Source organism: Herpailurus yagouaroundi, unplaced genomic scaffold (genome assembly GCF_014898765.1).
Source record: "Herpailurus yagouaroundi ecotype Mexico unplaced genomic scaffold, PumYag 77, whole genome shotgun sequence".
Lineage (NCBI taxonomy): Eukaryota > Metazoa > Chordata > Mammalia > Carnivora > Felidae > Herpailurus > Herpailurus yagouaroundi.
The window spans coordinates 4,000,192-4,022,616 of record NW_024412388.1 but is presented as its reverse complement, the minus strand read 5'-3'; the positions used below and the strand labels follow the sequence as shown (position 1 = coordinate 4,022,616).

Here is a 22,425-nt window from a genome sequence, read left to right as displayed (position 1 = left end):
GATGCAGGGACCGACCCCCATCCTGGCCGCGGCCACTGCCCTCACCCCACAAGACCTGAGGCTCTGTGGACGATGTCCGGGGAGGTGGAATCTAGGATCCTGGGGCCTCGTGCTTTCTGCACATGCCCCCCCTCCCCCCCCCCAGCTGCTTTCATGGGCAGCAGACCTGGGTGGGAGGCCCGATGCTCTCTGTTCCTTGGTCGCAGGCTTTTAGGTTGAGTCTGCCCGGTCCCCAAGTGCAGATGAAAGACCACCAGAGGTGCCCCAGGCAGGGCTGAATTCTCTCTCTCCCTCCGGGGCACAGGGTGCAGCAGGAACCCCCCCTCCCCCAACCCCAGGCCAGGAAGGAGGCTGGAGGTGGGCAGTGTCTTTGCAGTGGTGAGGCCGGGGCAGGGCTGGGGGGGGTAGTTCGGCAGCTGGAGGGGCGAGGGGCCTTCAGAGCCTGGGAAGGCTGGCGCTTGCCTCCCCCATACCCACTGCCGCTCCCTCGGGTCTCGCCCTCCCTTCTTCCTCTGGACCCGCTTTCATATGTTTGCGTTTGTCCAGGCCGGTCTCCGTCTCCCTCCGCTGTTTAGGCCTGAGCTTGGCCTCTGCCTCACCCTCTCTCTCCCTCCCTCTCCCTTCTCTCCACCTCTCCTTCTCCTTCAGCCTCATTTCCCACCCCCCTTCCCACCCTTCACTTCCTCACCCTCTCTCCTTCCTTCTGCTTCTCAAAGGGGGCGGAGGGCCGGGTGGATGGGAGGCCTGTGCATGACCAGCCGCTGCCTGGCAGGCCCCCAAGGTGACCCTTAGGTCATTGCTGCCCCCTGCCCTGTACTCCTGAGAGCCTGGCTCAGCCGGCTGTCAGATCCTAGAGTCCAGAGCAGGGTGCAGCAGCCAGAGAGCAGTGTCTTGGCCGCCATGTGCCCCCCACCCAACCACCCGCCTGCCTGGGTCCCCAGGACACGGGGAGGGGGATTTCAGCCTGTGCTCCTCGTCCTCTCCAACCTGGTGGCTCCAAGATAAGTCAGTGGGTGGAGGCAGAAGAGGGGCGGCGGACTTCTTTTCCTTGTTTCCTAGGGGCCCGGGGGGGGGGGTGGGGACAGGCAGCAAGTCATGGATCCTGATTTACATAAAACAACCGGGCTGCGGCCAGAACCTGAGCATATGTAGATGAAGCTCCTTGTCAGACCCAGCGCAGGAGGGAGAAATGATTTCAACCTGTACTGCAGCGGTTACCATAGCAACCAATTATTCAGTGCTAAATTATAACTGTTTATAACACTCGTGAATGGGAAGGCTCATATTTCATTCTTTCTTTTTCCCTCTCAATCTTGAAGGACCCCAAATTGAGAATGACCAACTCTCTGAATCTTTCCTTTTGAGTGTAAATGCCTCCTTTATCGAGAGATGCGGGGCGTGTGTGTTGTGCGCTGGGCGCTGGGCGCAGAAGGAAGGGAGAGGGAGATGGAAAGCCTGGATAAAAGGCATCCGCAGAGCTGGGGAAGAGGAAGGGCGGGTGGGGACTGCCTGCTTGGGGTCCCCGGGGCCTGCATTGGTGGCCTGCTGTGCCCTCAGGGGGCCAGGGGGGGTCGGGGCAGGGAGCCCTCCCACTTACCCCCAGCTTCTCACACACACAGCCTGGGCATGGTGTTTATTAAGGAAGTCAATGGATTCTGTTGGGGACTCCGAGTCCACTAAGATTCTTCCACTACCAGGTGTCTCCCCTGTAGTTATGTCTGGGGCTGCCACAGCCCAAAGGACAGCATCAAGGTCAAAGCCCTGACTATGACGGTCATACTGATGTTCGCACATCACTATGGCTTGGGGCTGAGGTTGGCTCCGGGCTTTATTAGGACATTATCGCTCCGTGCCTGTGTCTCTTCCCCTGAACATGGCTTGGCCCAAAACCCCTTCTGTAAGTTCCAAGATACTGAACCGGCTGGTCTACCCCTGGTTCTCGGTCACTCCTTCCTTCTCACCACTGGCTGGTGCTGCTCATGGATCACTCCTTTTTGTATTGTTTTCAGAACCCCTTGCTGCTCTTCCTCTTGCCCGTTTCTCTGCAAGGAAAGATTTTGGGGGAAGAAACAGGAGGCCTGGGTCTTGAAGGGGCCAAACAGCTGGATGCAGAGATAGGCTGTGGATACAGGCTTCTTGTGCCAGTGGGAAACCAGTCTTCAAAGACCTGTCCTGTACCTCCACCCTCAGCCAGCACCCTGCCCCACCCTGGGCAGGCAGGAGGGCCTGGATGACATCGGGGTGCAAGTCGGGGTGGGCCCAGGCGCCATGAACTTCATTTGGTTGGGGGGATAAGGCACGGCCTGGGGAGGATGAAGGAACAGGTGGTGAGTCAGAAGAATTGGGGAGCCAGAGCTTTCTTTCTGACAGAACTTTCCCCAGTGCAAGTAGACCGTGGAGGGAGAAGTCTCCCCTCTCCCTGCCACCACTGCTGTCACCCCGGGGGGCGACTAGGGCACTGATGAGTGGCATATGTGCCCTGCCTTAGCACTAACTCATTCCTCAAGGAGGATCTTGGCCCTCCTGCTGTGCCACTTAGCCCTGGAATGGACGCTGGGCCAGCCCTCTGGCAGTGCTCAGCTTGGGGCCTTGCGCCAGGCCTGGCCTCCAGGGCACACACAGACAGTGGAATCTGCTGGAGGTGCGTTCCCCCACTCCCTCCCTCCCTGCCTCCCTCCTGCCTGCTCCCTCTGGGCCCCACATTTGGAGCTGTGCTGGCCACTCCTGGACCTGGCAATGCTGGCTTCCCGTCAGATGCCCAGGTCCATGCACCCTTGGGTGTTGCCACAACAGCCTCTTCTGTAATTGCCACCCAGCTGCAGACACTGGCTTTGCATTTGGCTTAGCCGGGTCCTCACGTGCAGAAATGAGAAGGGTGAGGCTGGTGATGTCCTCAAGTCTGTCATCTGGCCTGCATCTCTGGCTTCCAAGTAGAGTTGGAGTCATGGGTGCTTGGATCTCTCCCATTTCAAAATGGTTACAGCCCCCTCTCACACCCTCTGCTTTGTTCCTCTTGAATCCCCCTTTCACAGATGGTGAAGCTGAGGTCAGGCCGCAGTGACTTGCCTAGTTCTGTGCTAGCGAGGGACAGTGATCCTAGGCATTCTGTGTCCTGCAACCTCCCTAGGGAGCCCCAGGACCCACGGTCAGGCCACTGGGGCCTCACCTGAGTGGGTATTAGTCATGGGTCCACCCCAGGGCAGCTTGGGGACCAGCCCCATGCCCCGCCCCCGGCAGCCCCACAGCCCCACAGCCTCTGTCCGAGGTGCTGAAATCCATGGCAGCCTCCTCCTTCCATGCTTACCTTTGCTGGGGTGAGGGCTGGGGTAGAGCCTGTCTCTCAGGTCTCTGGAAGGGTGGTCTCTTGCAACTGGCTGAACTCTACACCCATGGGGAAAATTGATGTCCCTATCTGACCTCTGCCTCTCCAAAGGACTGTGGCAGAGCTGGGAGCTGTGGTCCCAGGGCTCTGCATTGGCATCTGCCCTGGGAGCACCAGCAGCCAGGACCGGCTTTGCCCCTCGGCCCCGCATGGCGCATGGCGAGTCAGTATTCTGGGAAACACCCAGTTCCGGAAAGGCGCAGAGGCCCTGCTGTCTGGCACCCGCCAGCCAGCAGACTGACTCAGCGGCTTAATGAGCATAAAAGGTTTGGGAGCAGGGATCCCAGTGGGAGAGAGTTGGGAAGTGCAGGGAGCCCGTGGGGGAGTCCTTTCCCAGCTGTATCTTGGGAAGAGCCTTCCTCCTGGGAAAAGACTCTTAGCTCTTTACAGGGTGCCTGGAAGGGGCAGAGATCAGGTTGGGCCCTCCCAAGAGCCTCCAGACAGACCCCTACCCTTGCTCCCCCCCGCTTCCCTTCTCCCACCTGCTCTCCTTCCTCCTCTCCTTTCCGACCCCCTCCCCACCTTCTCTTAGGCCTCCCCCCCCCCCCCCCCGTGCTGTTTCTCAAGCTCATTTTTCACCTCTCCAGTTCTCTCCTCATCTTTTCCGTGCCTCTCTTTGCTCACCTTGAAAACAGTAAACAGCCAGCTCGAAAATGACAAGCCCCGCGCTGGTAATTGGAACGTCAGTGCCCAGCCTCTCCTGCAGACCCAGGCCAGGAGGGGGCTGGGAAGGGCTTTGCCAGTGCACTTGCATCTGGAAAGGCGGAGAGTAAACAGCTTTCTCAGAGTAAACAGCCTTCTCGGAGGGGCAGTGCCTTTCTGGTGGGGATGCTCTGGCTGTAAACGCCCTTATCTCCATATAAATGGGCCATTTTCTGCCTGTACAGACGGGGAAACTAAATCAAGGAAGCCAAGCTTAAGAGCTGCCTAAATTACCTTGTCTCATATCGAGGCAAAACGGCCAGGGTGGGGGTGGTGGAGAAGGTGGGCTCGTGCCATAGCAGCTTCTGGAGAGCCCACGGACAGATGAAACTGGGATGTGCGTGCTACATTAATTACAGGTTTCACCTGACGCACGCAGCTCCATAGGATGCATGCAGCTCCAACAGAGGTTGGGTGCTGGCTCACACCCCTAGCTCTTCACCCGCCCGTTTGCTGGTGCGCTTTGTATTTTGGCTCTGGACATCACGTCCTGTCCAAATTCCTGGATCCAGGCACTCTCACCAAACACTCGTTAAATCCTAAAGTCCAGAGAAACCTGATTCTGATGGACACAGAGCCTGAGCCCTCACCCCAGGGCAGTCCGAGCAGGCTACCCTGGATTCCCCAGGAGGGGAAGTGTGGCTTCACGAGGCCTCGTCTTTCCCTGCACGCTCCACCATTTGCTGTGGCCCCAGCACTGGGGACAAGGCCCTTCCTTGCCCAGTGCTGCCCCGAGCCAGCCCCTCTGGCTGGGCTTTGGTGCTGAGCTGTGTGGGCAGAGGAACGCTGAATGATCCAGAAAGCAGTACTGCTGCCCGGGACTCTGGATTTTCTTGGGGCCCCTGTTGCCGTCACCACCCCCCTTTCTCTTCCAGGGGAGCAATGACGAGCTGACGGAAAATGAAGAAGATCTGGAAGAGAAGTCGGAGAGTGAGGGCAGTGACTACTCCCCTAATAAGAAGAAGAAAAAGAAACTCAAGGACAAGAAGGAGAAAAAAGCCAAGCGAAAGAGGAAAGACGACGACGAGGATGATAACGAGGACGGGTGCCTGAAGGTAACCCCCCGGGGCCCGGCTGCAGGGACCTGGGCTCCACCAGGACGCGCCAGCCTGGACGGGCCGCGGCTTCAAGGCGGTTCTTCTGCCTCCTGGCGTCCGTGCGAAAAGGGCCAGAGCTTCCTCCCCGCTCCCCGCCCCCCCCATGGCTGTCGGCGGCGGATGGGTGTGTGGGTGTGCACATGCGCGTGTACGTGTGCCTGCACGTGGAGGTTGGACACAAGCGTGTGAGGAACACCGTGCCCCAAGTCCCGGGGACACAGTTGAAATAAGGATGGCTGACGTTCAGAAGTAGCCTCCTGCTCTGGAATTTTCTGCTCCTCCACCTGCTGGAGTAGGAGAGCGGTGTTCTCTCTTGAGCTTCCAGTTCGGAGCCTCTCCCTTGGAGCACTCTCGGAAAATAAACCGACAAACGGAGCCTCTGCCAGCAAGAAGCGGCTGGACAGCTCCACTTCGGGCAGGGGGGAGCTTTGGCGCTCAGCGGGTGCTCTGGATTTCTGGCCGCCAGGGCATCCCAGAGAGGGTCCCAGTGAGCGCCAGTCAGGGCGGCTGCAGGGGCGGGCCTGCAGCTCTCCCTGGGGGACAGCAGCGTCTCTGTGCGGGTGCGGAGGAATGATGTGAACCAGGCCACGGCCCCTCGGGTCTCCGAGGCCACTGCAGGGCTCCTCGGGGAGGGGAAGGGCGCTGGGCCCCCCCCCCCGCTCTGGGATAGTGGCAGAGGTCAGCGAGCCGCCCCAGACGGAGCACTCTGCTTCCTTTGTTCTCCCCTTAAGGCACCCAGACTCAGTTTGGGCTAGCCATGAGTTAAAAAAAAAAAAAAGAAAAAAAAGTGCCCCGTAAATATCAGTGGAGTGGCTGTTGGGTGAGGCAGAAATGGTGGCTGTCAACGGCTCGAGTTAGGAAGCACCGTGGTGTCCCGACACCCAGAGGGATTTCATTAGTCGGCAGGTGTGTGGCGAGTCATCTGTGACTGATAATAGCTGAGGGCTGACAGCTTGAAAGGTGAACTTGTGGGCACGGTCCAGGGTTGTCCTGTAGCCATGTCACCCGCTCATGCCGTTCCGCTTCCTGCTGTGGGAGCAAGGTCAGAGGCGCCTCCAGGGATGGATGCGTGTCGTGGGGGCAGGTCAGCCACGGGAGGGGGTCCCACACGGGAGATTAGGAGGCCAGGAAGCGGGTTCCCCAGCCTCCCTGTTGCACTGTGCCGGAAGGCCTGCTTCTCAGCGCTCGGGTCGGAGGGAGGCTGAGCGCACGTCCCGGGGTGGCCTACTGTTGTGGGGGAGACAGCCCAGCTCGGAGGGGCTCGGGCATCGATAGGGCTTGTTGGGTCAGTGCCCAGGAGCTGAGAGGCCAGGGGACTTCCGGCTTGCGGTATTACCCAAGGCCTGTTTTCACATCTTTCGCCCTTGGTGGGGTCAGCGCCAGGCTCAGGCCACACACACCCTTGTGGCTGAGAATGAATGTCTCTGCAGCTCTGGGCTTCCTGGCCACCCCGGCCCCCTCTAGTAGCGGGGGAAGCAGGCCTGCGTCCTAGATCGTTGTCCACACAGGAGACCCAGTGGCGCCCTGGACTGGACTCCCGCCTGGGCCGGTGACTGTGGCCTGGGTGTGTGGCATGTGCCGACTGGCTGAGTGGGTCAGCGGGGTGCCTTGGACCAATGCAAAGGGCCCCGTTCCAAGCGGTTGTGCTAACTTGTCCCTCCTGGGAACGCTTTGCAGGCGGAAGACAGGCATAGAGGGGCGAGGTAGCCTGTCCAGCTCTCACCGCCAGGCTCAGAACTGCCGTCTGAGCCTGGCTCTAGGGCCCGAGCTCACGGCCAGCACCTCCACCCCCCAGCCGACCCCCGCAGGCCCGGGTTAGGCCAGAGATCGGACCCCTGGGCTGGCTGTCTTGAGGCCGCACTGTGTGCCCTCAGGGAATCACACACCTTGGGTCTCGGTGCCCCATCTGGAAAGTGAAGCAGTGGCCAAGGGACCCTCTCCCGCGTCTGCCTTCAGCTGGGCCATTTGTCCCGTGCCCCTACCCTGGCCAGGGCACACCTTCCTGGCCCTGGAAGCAAGAGAGCAGTGGTCTGTCGTTTCATGGCGTCCATGTGTGACTCTACCAGGCGACGTCCTGAGGCGGCCTCCTTTCTTCCCGACGTGCCTCAGGCAGCCCTTCAGCCCTGCTCCCTTCTCAGGGACACCTGTCCCCTTAAAACCCACCTTCAGGCTGCTGTTCCCTCCCAGTGCCCAAATTTCCAGAACATATTCCTCCCAGAGAGTGAGTCCTGTTACTGTTCCTGCCTTGGGTGTGCATATAGCCTCCCCCAGCCCCCGCCCCTCCCGCTAAACCCCCAGGCTTGACCCCACACCCCCTCATGAGCTGGTGCCTGAGCCCTTCCCTCTGATCAAGGGGCAGGCGGGCTGGGGGTCGGGGGTGGGTAGGAAGGCTGTGGGTGGACACTCCTGGGACGGGGCCCCAGGGGTGGGGGTACGGGTTAGAAGGACCCTGCTCTGACCCCACCTCTGGCCTGGGTGTCCCTAGGAGCCCAAGTCCTCGGGGCAGCTCATGGCCGAGTGGGGCCTGGACGATGTGGAGTACCTGTTCTCAGAGGCCGACTACCACACACTGACCAACTACAAGGCCTTCAGTCAGTTCCTCAGGTGGGCGCGCCGCCGGCTGCCGTGGCCGGGCATCCATGGGAATGACAAGTTGGAGGACAGAGCCCCAGGCCCCTGGGGTGCTGGGTGCTTTCAGGCCGATGCCAACCCCGGGCAGAGCCATTTTACCCGGTGGTCCCGCCTTCCCCTGCTTGCCCGGAGCCCCAGGATGGCGGTCCCGGTCAATCCCGAGGGCCACAGACCTCATGGGCTCTCTCAGCTCTGGAAGAACTGGGGCTGGGCACCCAGTGGCTCACTGCGGGCTCGTCCCTCTGGTCTCTCGGGTCATACAGGGTCTGGGAACCTCATTAGAAGATGGCCGACCACATAGACAGGGAATCAGGAATGTCTGGGGCTGGACTGCTGTCGAAAGCTTTGTCCTCTTCCCTGCTTCCTGCCCAGTTTCTCAGCCTGGAACGCGGGGCTTCTTATCCCAGGCTCAGGAGAGGAAGGGCTGCCTGGGTCTCGTGGGGGGTCTCATCCCCTCCGTGGTGGCGCCCTCACCTGCCTGCCTTTCACCCCACACAGGCCGCTCATTGCCAAGAAGAACCCGAAGATCCCCATGTCCAAAATGATGACCGTCCTGGGTGCCAAGTGGCGGGAATTCAGCGCCAACAACCCTTTCAAGGGCAGCTCGGCAGCGGCTGCCGCGGCAGCAGTGGCCGCGGCCGTGGAGACAGTCACCATCGCCCCTCCGCTGGCTGTCAGCCCCCAGCAGGCACCCCAGCCTGTACCTATCCGCAAGGCCAAGACCAAGGAGGGCAAGGGTAAGGCTGTGGGTGGATGGGCACCCGGACCTGCTGGCAGGGTCCTACCCCAGACCCCATAGCCTCGGGCAGGTGGGACAGGTGGGGCAGTCTTCTTCAAGGACCCAGGGCCGTGGTTGACCTTGGACCCACTCGCCCTTTCTCTGCGGTACTGTGGCATTATAGCTTCTGCCTGCCTCCCTTTCGGGCTGGGGTGAAGCAGAGGGGATAGTGTGCTTGGAGCTTTGGGGCTTTTGCACTGGTACCCTCCGACATAGTATGGAGGTAGGGAGAGGGCAGGTCCACGCTGCTGGGAGTGGGGGGGCTCTTGAGTTCTCATTTTCAGGGAGAAGGGGTCCCAAGGTTAGCCCGTTGACCCCTCTTGTCTGAGCACCCAGCCCTCGGGGTAATGCACGTGCATAGGTGTGGTTGTGGTCAGGACTGGCTGCTCTGGGAGACCTGGAAGGAGGTCCAGAAACAAAATCAGACTCAGTGCTGGGTGTCTGGGTCTCTCTGGGGGAGAACAGGGACACCAGAAGCTCTCTGTGACTTCAAGTCCTGGGGGAGGGACCTCCCCTAGGTGGAGGATTTCTGGCCCCATTGGGGTAGAGACCCACATCTCCCCAGGGCTCTCAAAGATGGGGTCACTAGCAGCTCGGCCTTTCTGGGTACTCAGGACTTTGGTGGGCAGCTAAGGGGGCCCTGGGGCCCACCGTTTCAGCCCTAAGGAGCTTTGGTTTCTGGGATGATGTACCCCTTTTCCAGGTCTCTGCAGGGGCCTGGTGGGCAGAGTGATGTGGGGTTTAGAGCCTGCCCCTCCTCTCCTCCCTCCCTGTCCTCCATCCTGGGCCTCCCCAGCCTGCCTTACCTTCTCATTTCCTCTTGGGCTCCAGCCACTGAGCTATTCCCTGAGCTGCCCATTCAGAGCCTGAAAAATTGAGATAGATTTTCCGTGGCGCCACGGAGGTTACAGCTGGGCTCCTAGTCCCATCTCAGCTGTGTGATGGAGCTGGAGGAGGAGGGTCCAGGTCAAGGCCACTTGCTGCCAAGGGCTCCATCTTCCCTGCTCAGCCGGTGGGAGAGGCTGCTGGGGGGGGGGGGGCGGTCATGACTCCCAGGTGGCTAATTGTCCTGTGGCCAGTTCCATAAAAATAGCCTCAACCCTGCTGGCCACCAGGGAGCTAGTGTTTCCTGGGGGTGATTGGCAGAGGTGGGGCAGTGTTGAGTGGTGCCAGTGTTGGCCGGGCGGGCCTGGGGACAATCTGGAGGCTGGCGGCTGGCGGCTGGGGAAAGGGCTTCCTGCCCAGCATGTCCCTCCAGGGCCCAGGTATGGACCACAGGTGGGTGGGTGTGCCCTCAGTGGCCCTGCTAACTGTGGGGGCCCACGGCTTCACTGGGGACAGCTCCTTCCTGGGGAGAGGGGACAGGACAGGGCTGTTCCCATGATGGCCGGCATTTCTACTACTCATGGAACAGGGGCCGTGGTGGCCAGAGCAGAGACCGGGTCGGGTCCTCCTTGCTGTGTCACTTTACACAAGGACCTCACCGCTCTGAGTCCCCTGCCTTCTCATCTGGAAAGGGATGGCGGCCAAACCATCCTTCCCTTATGGAGCCCCTGGGAGGGCTGACCCAAGTCATGGCTCTGGGTGAGTGAGCCGCCGCGGCTCTGGGTTATTGGGTTATCTGCGGTCACTCTTCAGGGCCAGGAGTGAGGAAGAAGATCAAAGCCTCCAAGGACTCGAAGAAAAAGGGCAAAGGGAGAAAGGTAGCCGGGCTCAAGTTCCGCTTTGGAGGGATCAGCAACAAGAGGAAGAAAGGCTCCTCGGTGAGCGTGTGCATGAGACAAGGTGGACTGGAATGTGTGTGTGTGAGCAGGAGTGTGGGTTTGGGAGCAGGAGCGTGCGAGTGTGTAAGCATGTGAATGTGTGAGGGTGGGCCGGGATGGGTGGGTGTGAGGCATCGAGACCGCATGTACTTGGCCGTGTGTGTGGGTGTGTGAGCAGCCTTCAGATGCACTCTGCACGAGTGTGAGCGTGCTCGTGTGCTTGTGTGCCATGAAGGCAGGGGGACTGGAATGCAGGGCTGTCAGTCCACTCTCCTGAGTCAGGACTCTGGGACGGAGAGCGCCCTGCTGAGCTGGGGGCTCACTTCCGGCTCTGCTCCATCTGGGTAGCAGGTGGGAGCATCAGCTGGCCCTTAAGAGTCCTGACGGGGCCTGCGAAGCCAGGTCTGCTGGGAGGCTGGACCCCAGGAAGGTGGCATGTAGGCAGGATCAGGTGGGCCGGAGCTCTGACCCTTCCTTGCCCTGCCGGGGCCAGCTCTGGCACCCGGTTCAGACTGACCATAAGTCCCCACCGGAGCCTCTGGCCCTCCCTTCTCTGGGAGGAGGGCATTCACACTCTCCCCTACCCCCGCAGCGCACCCGTTTCCCTCACCTTGCCCCACCTCTGTAGAGGGGCAGAGTTGGAAGCCATTTCTCTGTCCCTTGGTAGAGGCAAGTGACAGGTCTTGAGTTTAGCTGCTCTAAGAGGGGAGCACGGGGCAGCAGGTGTGGCTCAGCCCAGCGCTGGTGGTCCAGCTCAGGTCAGCAAGTATCTGTGGTGGGACTTTCTCCGGAGGTGTTCACAGTCTGGAGGGTGTTTGGGAGATATAGTGGGAGAGAGCCAAAGACAGGCAGATGATACAGGCCAGACCTGGCACACAGGCTGTGCAACAGGTCCAATTAAGGAGGGATCTGGGAAGGCTCCTTGGAGGAGGTGTCCTTAGGGCTTTCCCTTGAGGGATGTATAGGAGTTCGGCAGGGTGGAAAGCAGGGCTCAGGGAGGGTGGTGGGACATCGGGTTGGCCTGGTGGGTGGGGCCTTGGGGTTCCTAGCCAGAGGGAGATGAGACGAACCACTGAGCACGCAGTGCCTCTGGAGCCTCCATCATGCCCTGCACCACCTCGTCCTCTGCCCGGGCCAGTGAGACCCTCAGGATGAGCCCCCAGGGCAGGCTGTGGGCTCACAGGGCCCTCCCCCACCCCCGCAGAGCGAGGAAGATGAGCGGGAGGAGTCGGACTTCGACAGCGCCAGCATCCACAGCTCCTCCGTGCGCTCCGAGGGCTCGGCAGCCCTGGGGAAGAAAAGCAAGAGGCGGCGCAAGAAGAGGAGGAGTAGGACTTCCTGGGGCTCCTGGTGGAAGGGGGTGCAGAGCCCCCCTTGGCTGGCAGGGGAGGGCATCCTCCTGTCTGGGCCTTTGCCGGCCTCAGCCAGACGGTTCGCCTGTGCTCCCTCGCCCACTTGGTCTCCATGGTCAGGAGAGGGGTCCCGTCCCAGTGAGGCTAAGCTAGGGACTTCTGAGCCACTCGGGGCATTTGCACTAGCAGAGGGGACACCGGAGAAGGCAGTGCTTTCTAACCTCCTGCACATCCACCCCTTCAGTCACCCACCCATCCGTCCGTCACCTTCAGTTACCCCCTTACGCCTGGTCCCCACCCATGCCCCCTCCCTTTATCCATCTTCCGCCCACCTCTCCACCCCTTTCTTCCACATTTGTACACTCCGCCTGTCCGTCCACCATCCATTCATCCAACATCTGTTAAACACCTACTGTGTACCGGTCCAGTCTGGGGTGGAGATTGGTTGGGCACTGGGAGTGGGCACCAGGCCCTCCACTACCGCCTCTGCCCCTCCCCAGTTGACGATGGTGATGGCTATGAGACGGACCACCAGGACTACTGTGAGGTGTGCCAGCAGGGCGGGGAGATCATCCTGTGCGACACCTGCCCGCGGGCCTACCACCTAGTCTGCCTCGACCCAGAGCTGGAGAAGGCTCCGGAGGGCAAGTGGAGCTGTCCTCACTGTGTAAGCCTTTGGCAGAGGCCCCGGGGGGCAGAGGCCCCGGGGGGCAGGGGCGCGGGGAGGTGCAGAGTGTGGAGGGGCGCGCGCGGGAGGGAGGAGGGAGGCGCACCCTGCCGGAAGCGGGGCCTGGCCCAAGGTGTCTCCACGCGGATTGTCCCTCCAGGAAAAGGAGGGGATCCAGTGGGAGCCGAAGGACGACGAGGACGACGAGGAGGAGGGCGGCTGCGAGGAGGAGGAGGACGACCACATGGAGTTCTGCCGCGTGTGCAAAGACGGCGGCGAACTGCTCTGCTGCGACGCCTGCCCGTCCTCCTACCACCTGCATTGCCTCAACCCGCCGCTGCCCGAGATCCCAAACGGTGAATGGCTCTGCCCGCGCTGTACTGTGAGTGTTACGCCCGCCCCGCGCCGCCCCGCGCCGCCCCGCCCCGCCCCGCCAGCCAAGCCCCACCCCCTGATCTGGCCCCTCCCCGACCAAGCCCCGCCCCGGCCAGGTCCCTCCCCCCCGGCCAGGCCGTGCCCACGAAGGCCCCTCGTCCACGGGCCCAGGCCACGCCTACCCACAAGCCCTGCCTGCGGTGCTCCAGGCCACGCCCCGCCGGCGGAGCCCCGTCCACCAAAGGCTCCGCCTCTGTTGGGCCAGGCCACGCCCACCCAGTATAGCCCCGTCCGCGGAGGACCCCCCTCACCCAGCTCTGCTGGCGCAGGCCCGGCCCACCTAGGCCGGCCCCGCGATGCCACAGGCCTACTAGCCAAGGCCCCGCCCCCTCCAGGTCCGCCCAGCCGGCCACCATCCCATGCTCGAGTCCCCGCCCACCACGGGTACCCCCACCCACCCACCTCCGAGGCCCGCCCACCGCCTTTTCCCACCGGAAACCCGAGCCCTTCTGAAGAAACAAGTGGCCTCCATGACCTACCATCACCCTACCGTCTGTCCGTTGTGCACCCCTTTACCGCGTACCGAGTTTTCCAGTACAGGCCTTTTGTTATTCCCAGTTTTAGATGACAAAACTGAGGCTCAGGGAGGTAAAGTGACTTGTCTAAGGCCAAACAACAGAACTGAGCACTCAGACCCTGCCAGGACTCAGGGCTGGGGGTGATGAGAGGGCAGGAGGCAGGGAGAGAAGAGCGCCTCCCACCCCGCCCCCAGTCGCTTTGTGCATTTGAAGGCCCCCCTGCTCTGAGTTGTCCCCCAGGCCCACCCCCAGTGCTGGATTCTCCACCCTCCGGATCCTGGGCTGTGCTGTGGCCAGCCCCAGTTACCCTGTGTGCATCTGGGCTTCTGGTGTGTGCGTGCGTGCGTGGGCGTGAGTGTGCACAGACTCATGTTGCCTATCTCGTGTGTGCACAGCATGTGCCCTGAGGACAGGGCAGCATTGTGGGGTCAAGGTGGTGCCTACTTGGGGGTCACTGCAACTTGTTGGAGAGAGCCTTGTGACGGCCTGATGTCACTGGAGCCTCAGGGTGGGGCCCTGTGGCTAAGCCCTGAACTTGGGGACCCTCCTCTGTCCACAGTGTCCCCCACTGAAGGGCAAAGTCCAGCGGATCCTGCACTGGAGGTGGACGGAGCCCCCGGCTCCCTTCATGGTGGGGCTGCCGGGGCCCGACGTGGAGCCCGGTGTCCCCCCACCGAAGCCCCTGGAGGGCATTCCGGAGAGGGAGTTCTTTGTCAAGTGGGCTGGACTCTCCTACTGGCACTGCTCCTGGGTGAAAGAGTTACAGGTGAGCGCCCCCGGGGAAGGTGTGGCTGTGCTGGGGCGCCGCTCCTGAGGGCGCTGGCCAGCACCCCGAGCGAGGCACGCTGCTGGGAGTCCGGGAGCGGGAGGCTGCACGTGGGGGCCGTCCTGCCTGGGACCCAGGCTGGGGGAGCTGGGTTGGGGACCTGGGGGGGCCATGGCCCATCTCCCTCCCATAACCTCTGCCCCTGTGTCAGCAGCTGGAGCTGTACCACACGGTGATGTATCGCAACTACCAAAGAAAGAACGACATGGATGAGCCGCCGCCCTTTGACTACGGCTCTGGCGACGAGGACGGCAAAAGCGAGAAGAGGAAGAACAAGGACCCTCTCTATGCCAAGATGGAGGAGCGCTTCTACCGCTACGGCATCAAGCCCGAGTGGATGATGATCCACCGTATCCTGAACCACAGGTGTGTGCCCGGGGGGGTGCGGCCCCGGGTCTCACTGGAGGGGTGCCCGCAGGGCTGGGACACATGGCTCCTTCACCCTGTGGAACGGACACAGGACTGCACGCGGGTGCGGAGGGGGCAGGAGGAAGGGGTGGAGGGCCCCCACTGGCAGCGATTCGACCGCCCAGCTGGAGGGGCCGTCGTGTGCTCGCAGGTCTGTGTGCGCGCACGCGTTCTGGCTCACATGTGCGCACGTGTCCCACTCACGGTGGGAGCACGGTTCCAAAGTCTTACATAAAAAGGGGCAACTTGACCAGCCCGTGACGCTTGCACGGAGCGGGACCGTCATTGGGTCAGGATGCTTGTGCTCCTGGGCTTCTGCCAGAGCTAGTGCTTGGTACCTGGGGTAGGGTCCTGGGGACCGAGGTGGCCTGAGTGTGGGGGTGTATACACGCGTGATCTTCCTTTATAACAGCAGCTAACACAGCTGAGCGCTATCTACCCGAGAGACAGGCGTTTTATTTCTCTCTCTCTGTTATGGATGTGTGAGTAGGCACAGCAAGGTTAAGTTACTTGCCCGAAGTCACACAGCCTAGAGGGGGTGGAGCTGGGATTTGAACCTGGTGAGTTTTGACGGGAGGGCTTGCTGTCTTGGCCACTATTCCAACCTCTGTTGAATGGTCTGGAAATCCCCCAGGGACAGCGATCGGAGGCTGCAGAAATTTGGACAAAGAGATCAGGGCGGGAAGCCTGTGGACCCCCTGAGTTTGGCTTTGGTTTGCAGAGCCAGTGGGAGCTCTTGTGAGTCCTGAGCTCAGGTGCTTGAGAACTGGCAGTGGCCGACAGGTGGGCGCAGGGTGGGGGTCAAAGGCGTGCCCTTGCCTCCCTGCTTCCACCTGATGGGCTCTGCCCTGGAGGGGCTTAGGGCCCAGCCAACCACAGGCGTCCTGAGAAGCGGGAGTTGGGTACTGCAGAGGTTAAGAACCAGAGCCAGACCCAGATTCTAATCCTGGCTCCCCATTTTCTGGGCCGTGTGCCCAGAAATTTTTCTCATGTGAAGTAGGATCTGGAGAGTACCCCGCAGGGCTGTTGTGAGGGCCGGACGAGCATGCCGGGGCTGCGAGTGCACCCTTCAGTGAGAGGGGGAAGCCCTGCCTGGAGGAGCTGCCCGCCTCTTCCCATCCCTAGCCCTCACTGAGAACAGCTCTTAAAGAGAGGGTTAGTTACTATGCGAACCTGAGCCCCCCACTGAACTGACCCACGGGTTTTTGCCTTTATTAAATTGCATTTTATTCATTTATTTAAAAAAAAAATTTTTTTTTTTAACGTTTATTTATTTTTTTGGGACAGAGAGAGACAGAGCATGAACGGGGGAGGGGCAGAGAGAGAGGGAGACACAGAATCAGAAACAGGCTCCAGGCTCTGAGCCATCAGCCCAGAGCCCGACGCGGGGCTCGAACTCACGGACCGCGAGATCGTGACCTGGCTGGAGTCGGACGCTTAACCGACTGCGCCACCCAGGCGCCCCGATTTTTTAAAGTTTATTTACTTATTTTGAGGGGAAGAGGGGCAGAGAGAGGGGGAGAGAGAGAATCCCAAACAGACGCGGGGCTCGATCCCATGACCTTGAGATCATGAACCAAGCCGAAATCAAGTCGGTCGCTCAACCGACTGAGCCACCCAGGTGCCCCTTAAGTTGTATTTTAAAAGCATAAATGACAGTCTTGCTCCCTGTCTCCAAGGCAGGGCTGATGACTTTTCCCCACATTTATTACCCCACGCCTGAGTAACAGCTAATTATTTATTTTCAAAAATATCAGTTTCCATGGTGCCCGGGGACTGGACTTTCTCTTAATGGTTCCCAGGCTAGTTGCAGCCACAGGCTTTTTGGGGGGCCGAGATTCCCCCACCCCGCTGCACTCCCCAAGCCTGGCTGCCCGCTCAGCTCAGTTGGGTGGCAGGCCTCTAGGACCCTCCCAGCAGCCGGAGTCAAGCTGGTGTAAGGTGCTTCCCTGGCACAGCCCTTCTGTGCTGCTGGCTTGGTCACCAGGTCCCTGCATCCCCAGGGGTCTTCGGAAGAGGTCATCCCACTTGCACCCGCGGGAATCAGCCCTTGTTTACTTTGCAGAGATGGGACCAGGATGGGCATGGCTCTGGTCCTTTGAAGTTTTTTTTTTTTTAAGTTAGAAAACCAAGGCCTGTGGTCAGGGGAGAGGCCTGCCCAACTCAGAAATGCCGAATTCCGGTGTCCACACCCCCGGCCCGGATGGGATTCGTCACTGTGACGGGAGGATGGAAATGTGGCTGGCTCTTTGCTCCTCCGTGAGCGTGCCCTCCCACCTCTCCCTCTCCGGCTCTGCCACTCAGCCCGCGCCCTCCTCCCTGTCACCAGCCGTGTGGCCTCAGGCAAGCCGCTTCACCTCTCTGGAGTCACAGCCCTGGTGCTCTGCCCTCCCTGCTGGGCCCAGGATGTCAGGGGACTGCGGGCGCGGGCGCCTGCATCCTGAGAGAGCCCTCCTGGACTCTCCCGAGGCCACGGGCCCGGTGGCCCGCCCCTCCCCCACCACCCGTGTGCTGTGTTGCAGCTTCGACAAAAAGGGGGACGTGCACTACCTGATCAAGTGGAAAGACCTGCCCTATGACCAGTGCACCTGGGAGATCGACGACATCGACATCCCCTACTACGACAACCTGAAGCAGGCCTACTGGGGTCACAGGTGGGCTGGCCGCCGGGCTGTCCCCGGGCTGTGGCCTCCGGCGGGCTGGAGCTTTGCCCATCTGCACCCCCCTCTTCCGCAGGGAGCTGATGCTGGGTGAGGATGCCAGGCTGCCCAAGAGGCTGGTCAAGAAGGGCAAGAAGCCAAAGGAGGATAAACAGAAGCCGCCAGACACACCCATCGTGGATGTGAGCAGGGAGGCGGGTGACGGGTGGGGTTGCCAAGGCCCGCCACCCCCAGGCGTGGCCACAGACGATGGCCCGTCCTGCAGAGGCGGGACAAGGTGATCAAGACCCAGGACCGCCCAGGTCCCCCAGCCTGTGCAGCCCCCCCGGGGACAGAGACGGCTTCCTGTGAGATTTGCACCGTGGGTTATCTGTGCACAACCGGGAGGGGGTGGGGGCAAATAGTCCCTGCTCAGCACACAAATTTACATTGCTTTAGGTGAGCTGATTCCAAGCATTTAAGTCAACTTTAAGCTGACATGGTGATTATACTATACACCTTTCTTACCTGTTCAGGGAGAGGACACCCCCAACTTGCCCCACCCCCAGCTTTGAGCCCATCAGGGAGGGGAAGGGTTGACCTTTATTCCTTTAGCAAACTTCCCTGGGGTGTCTGCCAGCTGCTGGCCCTGTGGGAACAAGGACTCTGGCCCCATTTCAAAAAGTGCCCATCTCCCAGGGGCCTGTGGCGTGAACACACAGAACATAGGGGTTTGACCCGGGACGGTGGGATGCCAGGGAAAGGCAAACGGGCCTGGTCCATCTGGAGGACTTCATGGGGGAGGCGGCTCTGAGCTGTAGGATAAAAGAGACAGAGGGTGATGTTTAGGATCGAGTGGATGGAGCACCTCAGGCACGCACCAAACACATGTTGACTGAGTGCCCACCGCAGCCCAGGTACTATGTGGGGCTCAGAGGAAGCAATGGTGTACAGGATTAAGTGTGGCGACCACAACCTGGGCTCAAAGTCAGAGAATCCAGCCATCAGGAAACTGCCCCGATGGCAGAAGTACAGGGCTGCTGCAGGAGGACAGGGGAACACCTGAGCCAGAGTGGGAGTCAGGGAGGGCTTCTTGAAGGAAGAGGCGTTCCAGCCAAAACATGAAGGATAAATAAGTTAGCAGGGATGAGAGAGTGGGGAGGGTATTCCAGGCAGAAGGAATGGTGTGTGCAAAGGCCCCGGGGTGGGCTCCGGTGCCCAGGATTCAGGGTGTATCTGAACCTCTGCCTCCCCTGCAGCCCACGGTCAAGTTTGACAAGCAGCCTTGGTACATTGACTCCACGGGTGGCACACTGCACCCGTACCAGCTGGAGGGCCTCAACTGGCTGCGCTTCTCCTGGGCCCAGGGCACAGACACCATCCTGGCCGACGAGATGGGCCTGGGCAAGACTGTGCAGACCATCGTCTTCCTCTACTCCCTGTACAAGGAGGTGCGCGGGCCGGGGCAGGGGCCCGGGAGTGGTGGCCGGTGCTGGCCGGGGTGGGGTGGGCAGCCTCACTGCTTCTGTCTCCCTCCGTCCCCAGGGGCACTCCAAGGGGCCCTACCTGGTCAGCGCGCCCCTGTCCACCATCATCAACTGGGAGCGGGAGTTTGAGATGTGGGCGCCCGACTTCTACGTGGTCACCTACACGGGGGACAAGGAGAGCCGCTCCGTGATCCGGGAGAATGAGTTTTCTTTCGAGGACAACGCCATTCGGAGTGGAAAGAAGGTGTTCCGCATGAAGGTGAGCGCCCCTCATCCGCGGGGAGGACCCCGGAGAGGCTCCGGGTCTGTCGCTGGGGCCGCAGGGGCCCTGCTTTCTGGCGGGGGTCCCTCAGCTCCTTTGGAGGCCTGTGGCCAGCAAAGGGCTTCTCTGCAGGCAGAGTTACCCGCGTCTTGCGGCTGCTGTCACAGAGCACCACAAGCCGGGCGGCTGACAACAGACTTACTTTCTCCTGGTTCCGGAGGCTCGGAATCTGGGGTCGAGGTGTCAGCAGGGCCACGTGCCTCTGAGGGCACCAGGGGAGGGTCCTTCCTGCCTCCTCTGGCTTCTGGCGGCTGTTGGCGTTCCTTGGCTCACAGCTTGGCTCACAACTAATCACACCTGCAAAGACCCTAGTTCCTGGAAGGGCCACATTCCGAGGTGCTGGGTGGACACGGATTTTGGGGGGAACACAATTTCCCCTAGTACACCAGCTGGGCGACCTCTCTGTGCCTCAGATTCTTCTCAGCAGAATGAGCTCACGGACCCCACAGGGTCATGGAGGGGCGACCGAGTGAGCCAGGCAGGGTCTGTCCCACTTGATTGTGCCCACGGGTCACCAGGGCTCTTGCTGAAGGGCAGGTTCTGATCCAGCAGCTCTGGGGTGGGGCCTGAGACTCCGCATTTCCGACGAAGTCCCAGGAGGTGTGGATGCCTCTGGTCCCCAGACTCCCCCAGAGCACTCAGAACAGTGCCTGGTGCATGGGAGGCCCTCAACGAATCTCAGCACTTACGCTGGGGGCTGGGGCTCCCCTCCCAGGATCCTGGGGGGGGGGTTCTTACCCCAGCTTGCTGCAGCATCTTGGAGCCTCTGTGGCCCCAGGGGATGCCCAGTAACTATTTGCTGAATGAGGGGATGACTCAGATGATGGGCCTGTGGGCCAATTAGTCACAGAAAACTTCTCCTGAGCTCACACTGGGGTCCTGTGCCGTGCTGGGCACTCTATAGACTCACCTCTTTTACTTTAGTTTTTAAAATCGTGGGGGGCGCCTGGCTGGCTCAGTTGGTTAAGCGTCCGACTTTTGATCTCAGCTCGGGTCTTGATCTCAGGGTTGTGAGTTTAAGCCCCACATTGGGCTCCATGCCGGGCACGGAGCCTGCTTAAAACAAATTGTGCTAAAATACACAGACATAAAATTTACCGTTGTGACCATTTTGAAGCGTGCGGTTCAGGGGCACCGAGTATCCTCCACCATTGGGCAACCATCCCCCATTATTCGTCTCCAGAACTTTCTCCTCTTGCAGAACCAAAACTCGGTCGCCATCAAGCAGTAACTCCGCCAGCCCCTGGCACCCGCCCCGTGATTACCGATCAGTGCCTCATTTGCGTAGACTAGCACAGTGTATGCTTTTTTTGTGACTGGCTTATCTCACTTAGCAAAGTGCCCTCAATCTCACCCTTGTCATAACATGGGTCAGAATGTTCTCCCTTCTTCTTCTTCTTCTTGTTTTTAGTGTTTATTTATTTTGAGAGAGAGAGAGAGAGAGAGAGAGAGAGAGAGAGAGAGAGAACGCGCGTGTGCGTGAGCAGGGGAGGGGCAGAGAGAGGGAGAGAATCCCAAGCAGGCTCTGCACTGTCAGCGAAGAGCCCAATTCGGGGCTTAATTCCATGAACTGTGAGATCATGGTCTGAGGCAAGATCAAGGGTCGGACACTAAAGTGACTGAGCCACCCAGGCACCCCTGGAGTGTCCTCTCTTCTTAGACCGAATAGCACTCCATTGGCGAACCGCATTTCCTTTTTCATTCACCCATCCAGACCCTTGGGTGGTTTCCACCTTTTGGCTCTTGTGAAAATGCTATAAACGTGGATGTGCTGACATTTACTCCGAGTCCCTGCTTCCCTTCTGTTGGGCCTTTGGGTCTGTATCCAGAAGCGGAATACTTGGATCCTGTAGTGATTCCATGTGCGTTTAATTATTTTAAGGGACAGCTTTTGCCCTCTGGATTCTCATGGCGTTCCTCACGCAGACAGGATCTCTCCTTTTTTTTTTTTTTTTACCAAAGGGGATACTGAGGCTCAGGAGGCTAATTAGCTTGACTTGGGTCTAGCTGGAGAGGGTAGGGCCGGGTGCAAACCCAGGGGCCACCTGCAGGCAGAGCCCGTGCAATGAGACGCCCCTCTGCCCCTCTCTGGCCCCTTCACAAGGGACGTCGGTCGCTGGGAGATCCGGGCTTGGATTGGCCAGGACTGGCTACCTCCTTTGTGGGGCCCGGTGGAGACTGAAGACGCAGGGCCCCTGGTTCAAATGCAAGAAACAGCGTTTTCCTTTTTTTACTAGTCTCTCGACCTCTGGGTGGTGGTTTTTATTGGCTATTTAATGTCCTGTTTCCTCAGCACAGGGCTACTCTCAGGGTGAATGCCCCCCATGCCCAGGCCTGGCCCCCACAAGGGTGTGAGGCGTTGGTGTTTGCTGGGTGGGGACAGGGAAGCTGGGGGCTCCATCATTCCATAGATCTCCTCTTACAAAACACAAATTCAACAACGTAATTATCAAGAATTTCAAGTCCGTGGGGGCACCTGGGTGGCTCAATCGGTTGAACTTCGGCTCAGGTCATGGTTTCTCGGTTTGACAGTTTGAGCCCTGCGTCAGGCTGGCTGCTGTCCGTGTAGAGCCCGCTTCGGATCCTCCTGGCCTCCCTCTCTCTCTGCCCTCCCCCCACTCTCTTTCTCAAAAATAAAATAAAACTTAAAAGACAAAAAAGAATCTCAAATCAGCGACGGCAGAGCATTTAACCACACGTGCAGGGATCACCTCCCTGTGCGAATCCTGATTCTGCCATCCATTGGTCTTGGGGACCAGCCTGAGATCCTGTGAGCTGTAAATGGGGACAGTGACAGCGTGGGGGGGGGGCGGCTTGTGAGGATGAGGGGGCTTGCCAGGATGAGGGGGCTTGCCCCCGCGGCCCTTCCTGTCAGTCCCAGAGCCTCCCTGGGCCCTCCGGAGTCCTGTCCACCCCTCCTCCACGTCTCCTTATCTCTGGAGACCCTACCTGCTCCCCTCCCAGACGTTCCTCTTCCCCTCCAGAAAGAAGTGCAGATCAAATTCCACGTCCTGCTCACCTCCTACGAGCTCATCACCATCGACCAGGCCATCCTGGGCTCCATCGAGTGGGCCTGCCTTGTGGTGGACGAGGCCCACCGGCTCAAGAACAACCAGTCCAAGGTAGGCGGTGCTGGCTGCTGGCCCCTGGAGCCACCCCTTCCACCCCGGTGGAGGGGTGGGGTGGGGAGGGGTGCCGGCTGGCCGCCCCGCTCCCCCTAACTGGCCGCCTCCTCCCCGAAGTTCTTCAGGGTCTTGAACAGCTACAAGATCGATTACAAGCTGCTGCTGACGGGGACCCCGCTTCAGAACAACCTGGAGGAGCTTTTCCACCTCCTCAACTTCCTGACTCCAGAGAGGTTCAAGTGAGCCAGGGGGTGTGGCCGGGGAGGGGGTGTGGCCGGGGAGGGGGTGTGGCC

The 22,425-nt window shown here is 60.4% G+C and overlaps 1 protein-coding gene across 4 annotated transcripts in view; it reads left to right on the top strand.

The window, feature by feature from the left end:
* The window catches only part of CHD5 (chromodomain helicase DNA binding protein 5), a 59,879-nt gene that overhangs the window by 6,987 nt on the left and 30,467 nt on the right, over nucleotides 1-22,425 (top strand). For 2 of the 4 annotated variants that reach the window (XM_040459535.1, XM_040459517.1), the window contains exons 3-17: nucleotides 4,960-5,139; nucleotides 7,667-7,785; nucleotides 8,311-8,549; nucleotides 10,229-10,353; nucleotides 11,558-11,681; nucleotides 12,206-12,372; nucleotides 12,533-12,754; nucleotides 13,885-14,091; nucleotides 14,303-14,517; nucleotides 17,082-17,213; nucleotides 17,296-17,401; nucleotides 18,458-18,649; nucleotides 18,744-18,944; nucleotides 21,992-22,129; nucleotides 22,250-22,371. In XM_040459535.1, coding sequence (XP_040315469.1) covers nucleotides 4,960-5,139; nucleotides 7,667-7,785; nucleotides 8,311-8,549; nucleotides 10,229-10,353; nucleotides 11,558-11,681; nucleotides 12,206-12,372; nucleotides 12,533-12,754; nucleotides 13,885-14,091; nucleotides 14,303-14,517; nucleotides 17,082-17,213; nucleotides 17,296-17,401; nucleotides 18,458-18,649; nucleotides 18,744-18,944; nucleotides 21,992-22,129; nucleotides 22,250-22,371 — 2,489 coding nt within the window. The remainder of the gene's footprint in view (nucleotides 1-4,959; nucleotides 5,140-7,666; nucleotides 7,786-8,310; nucleotides 8,550-10,228; nucleotides 10,354-11,557; nucleotides 11,682-12,205; nucleotides 12,373-12,532; nucleotides 12,755-13,884; nucleotides 14,092-14,302; nucleotides 14,518-17,081; nucleotides 17,214-17,295; nucleotides 17,402-18,457; nucleotides 18,650-18,743; nucleotides 18,945-21,991; nucleotides 22,130-22,249; nucleotides 22,372-22,425) is intronic. The other 2 variants (XM_040459525.1, XM_040459540.1) reach the window with 2 other exon arrangements.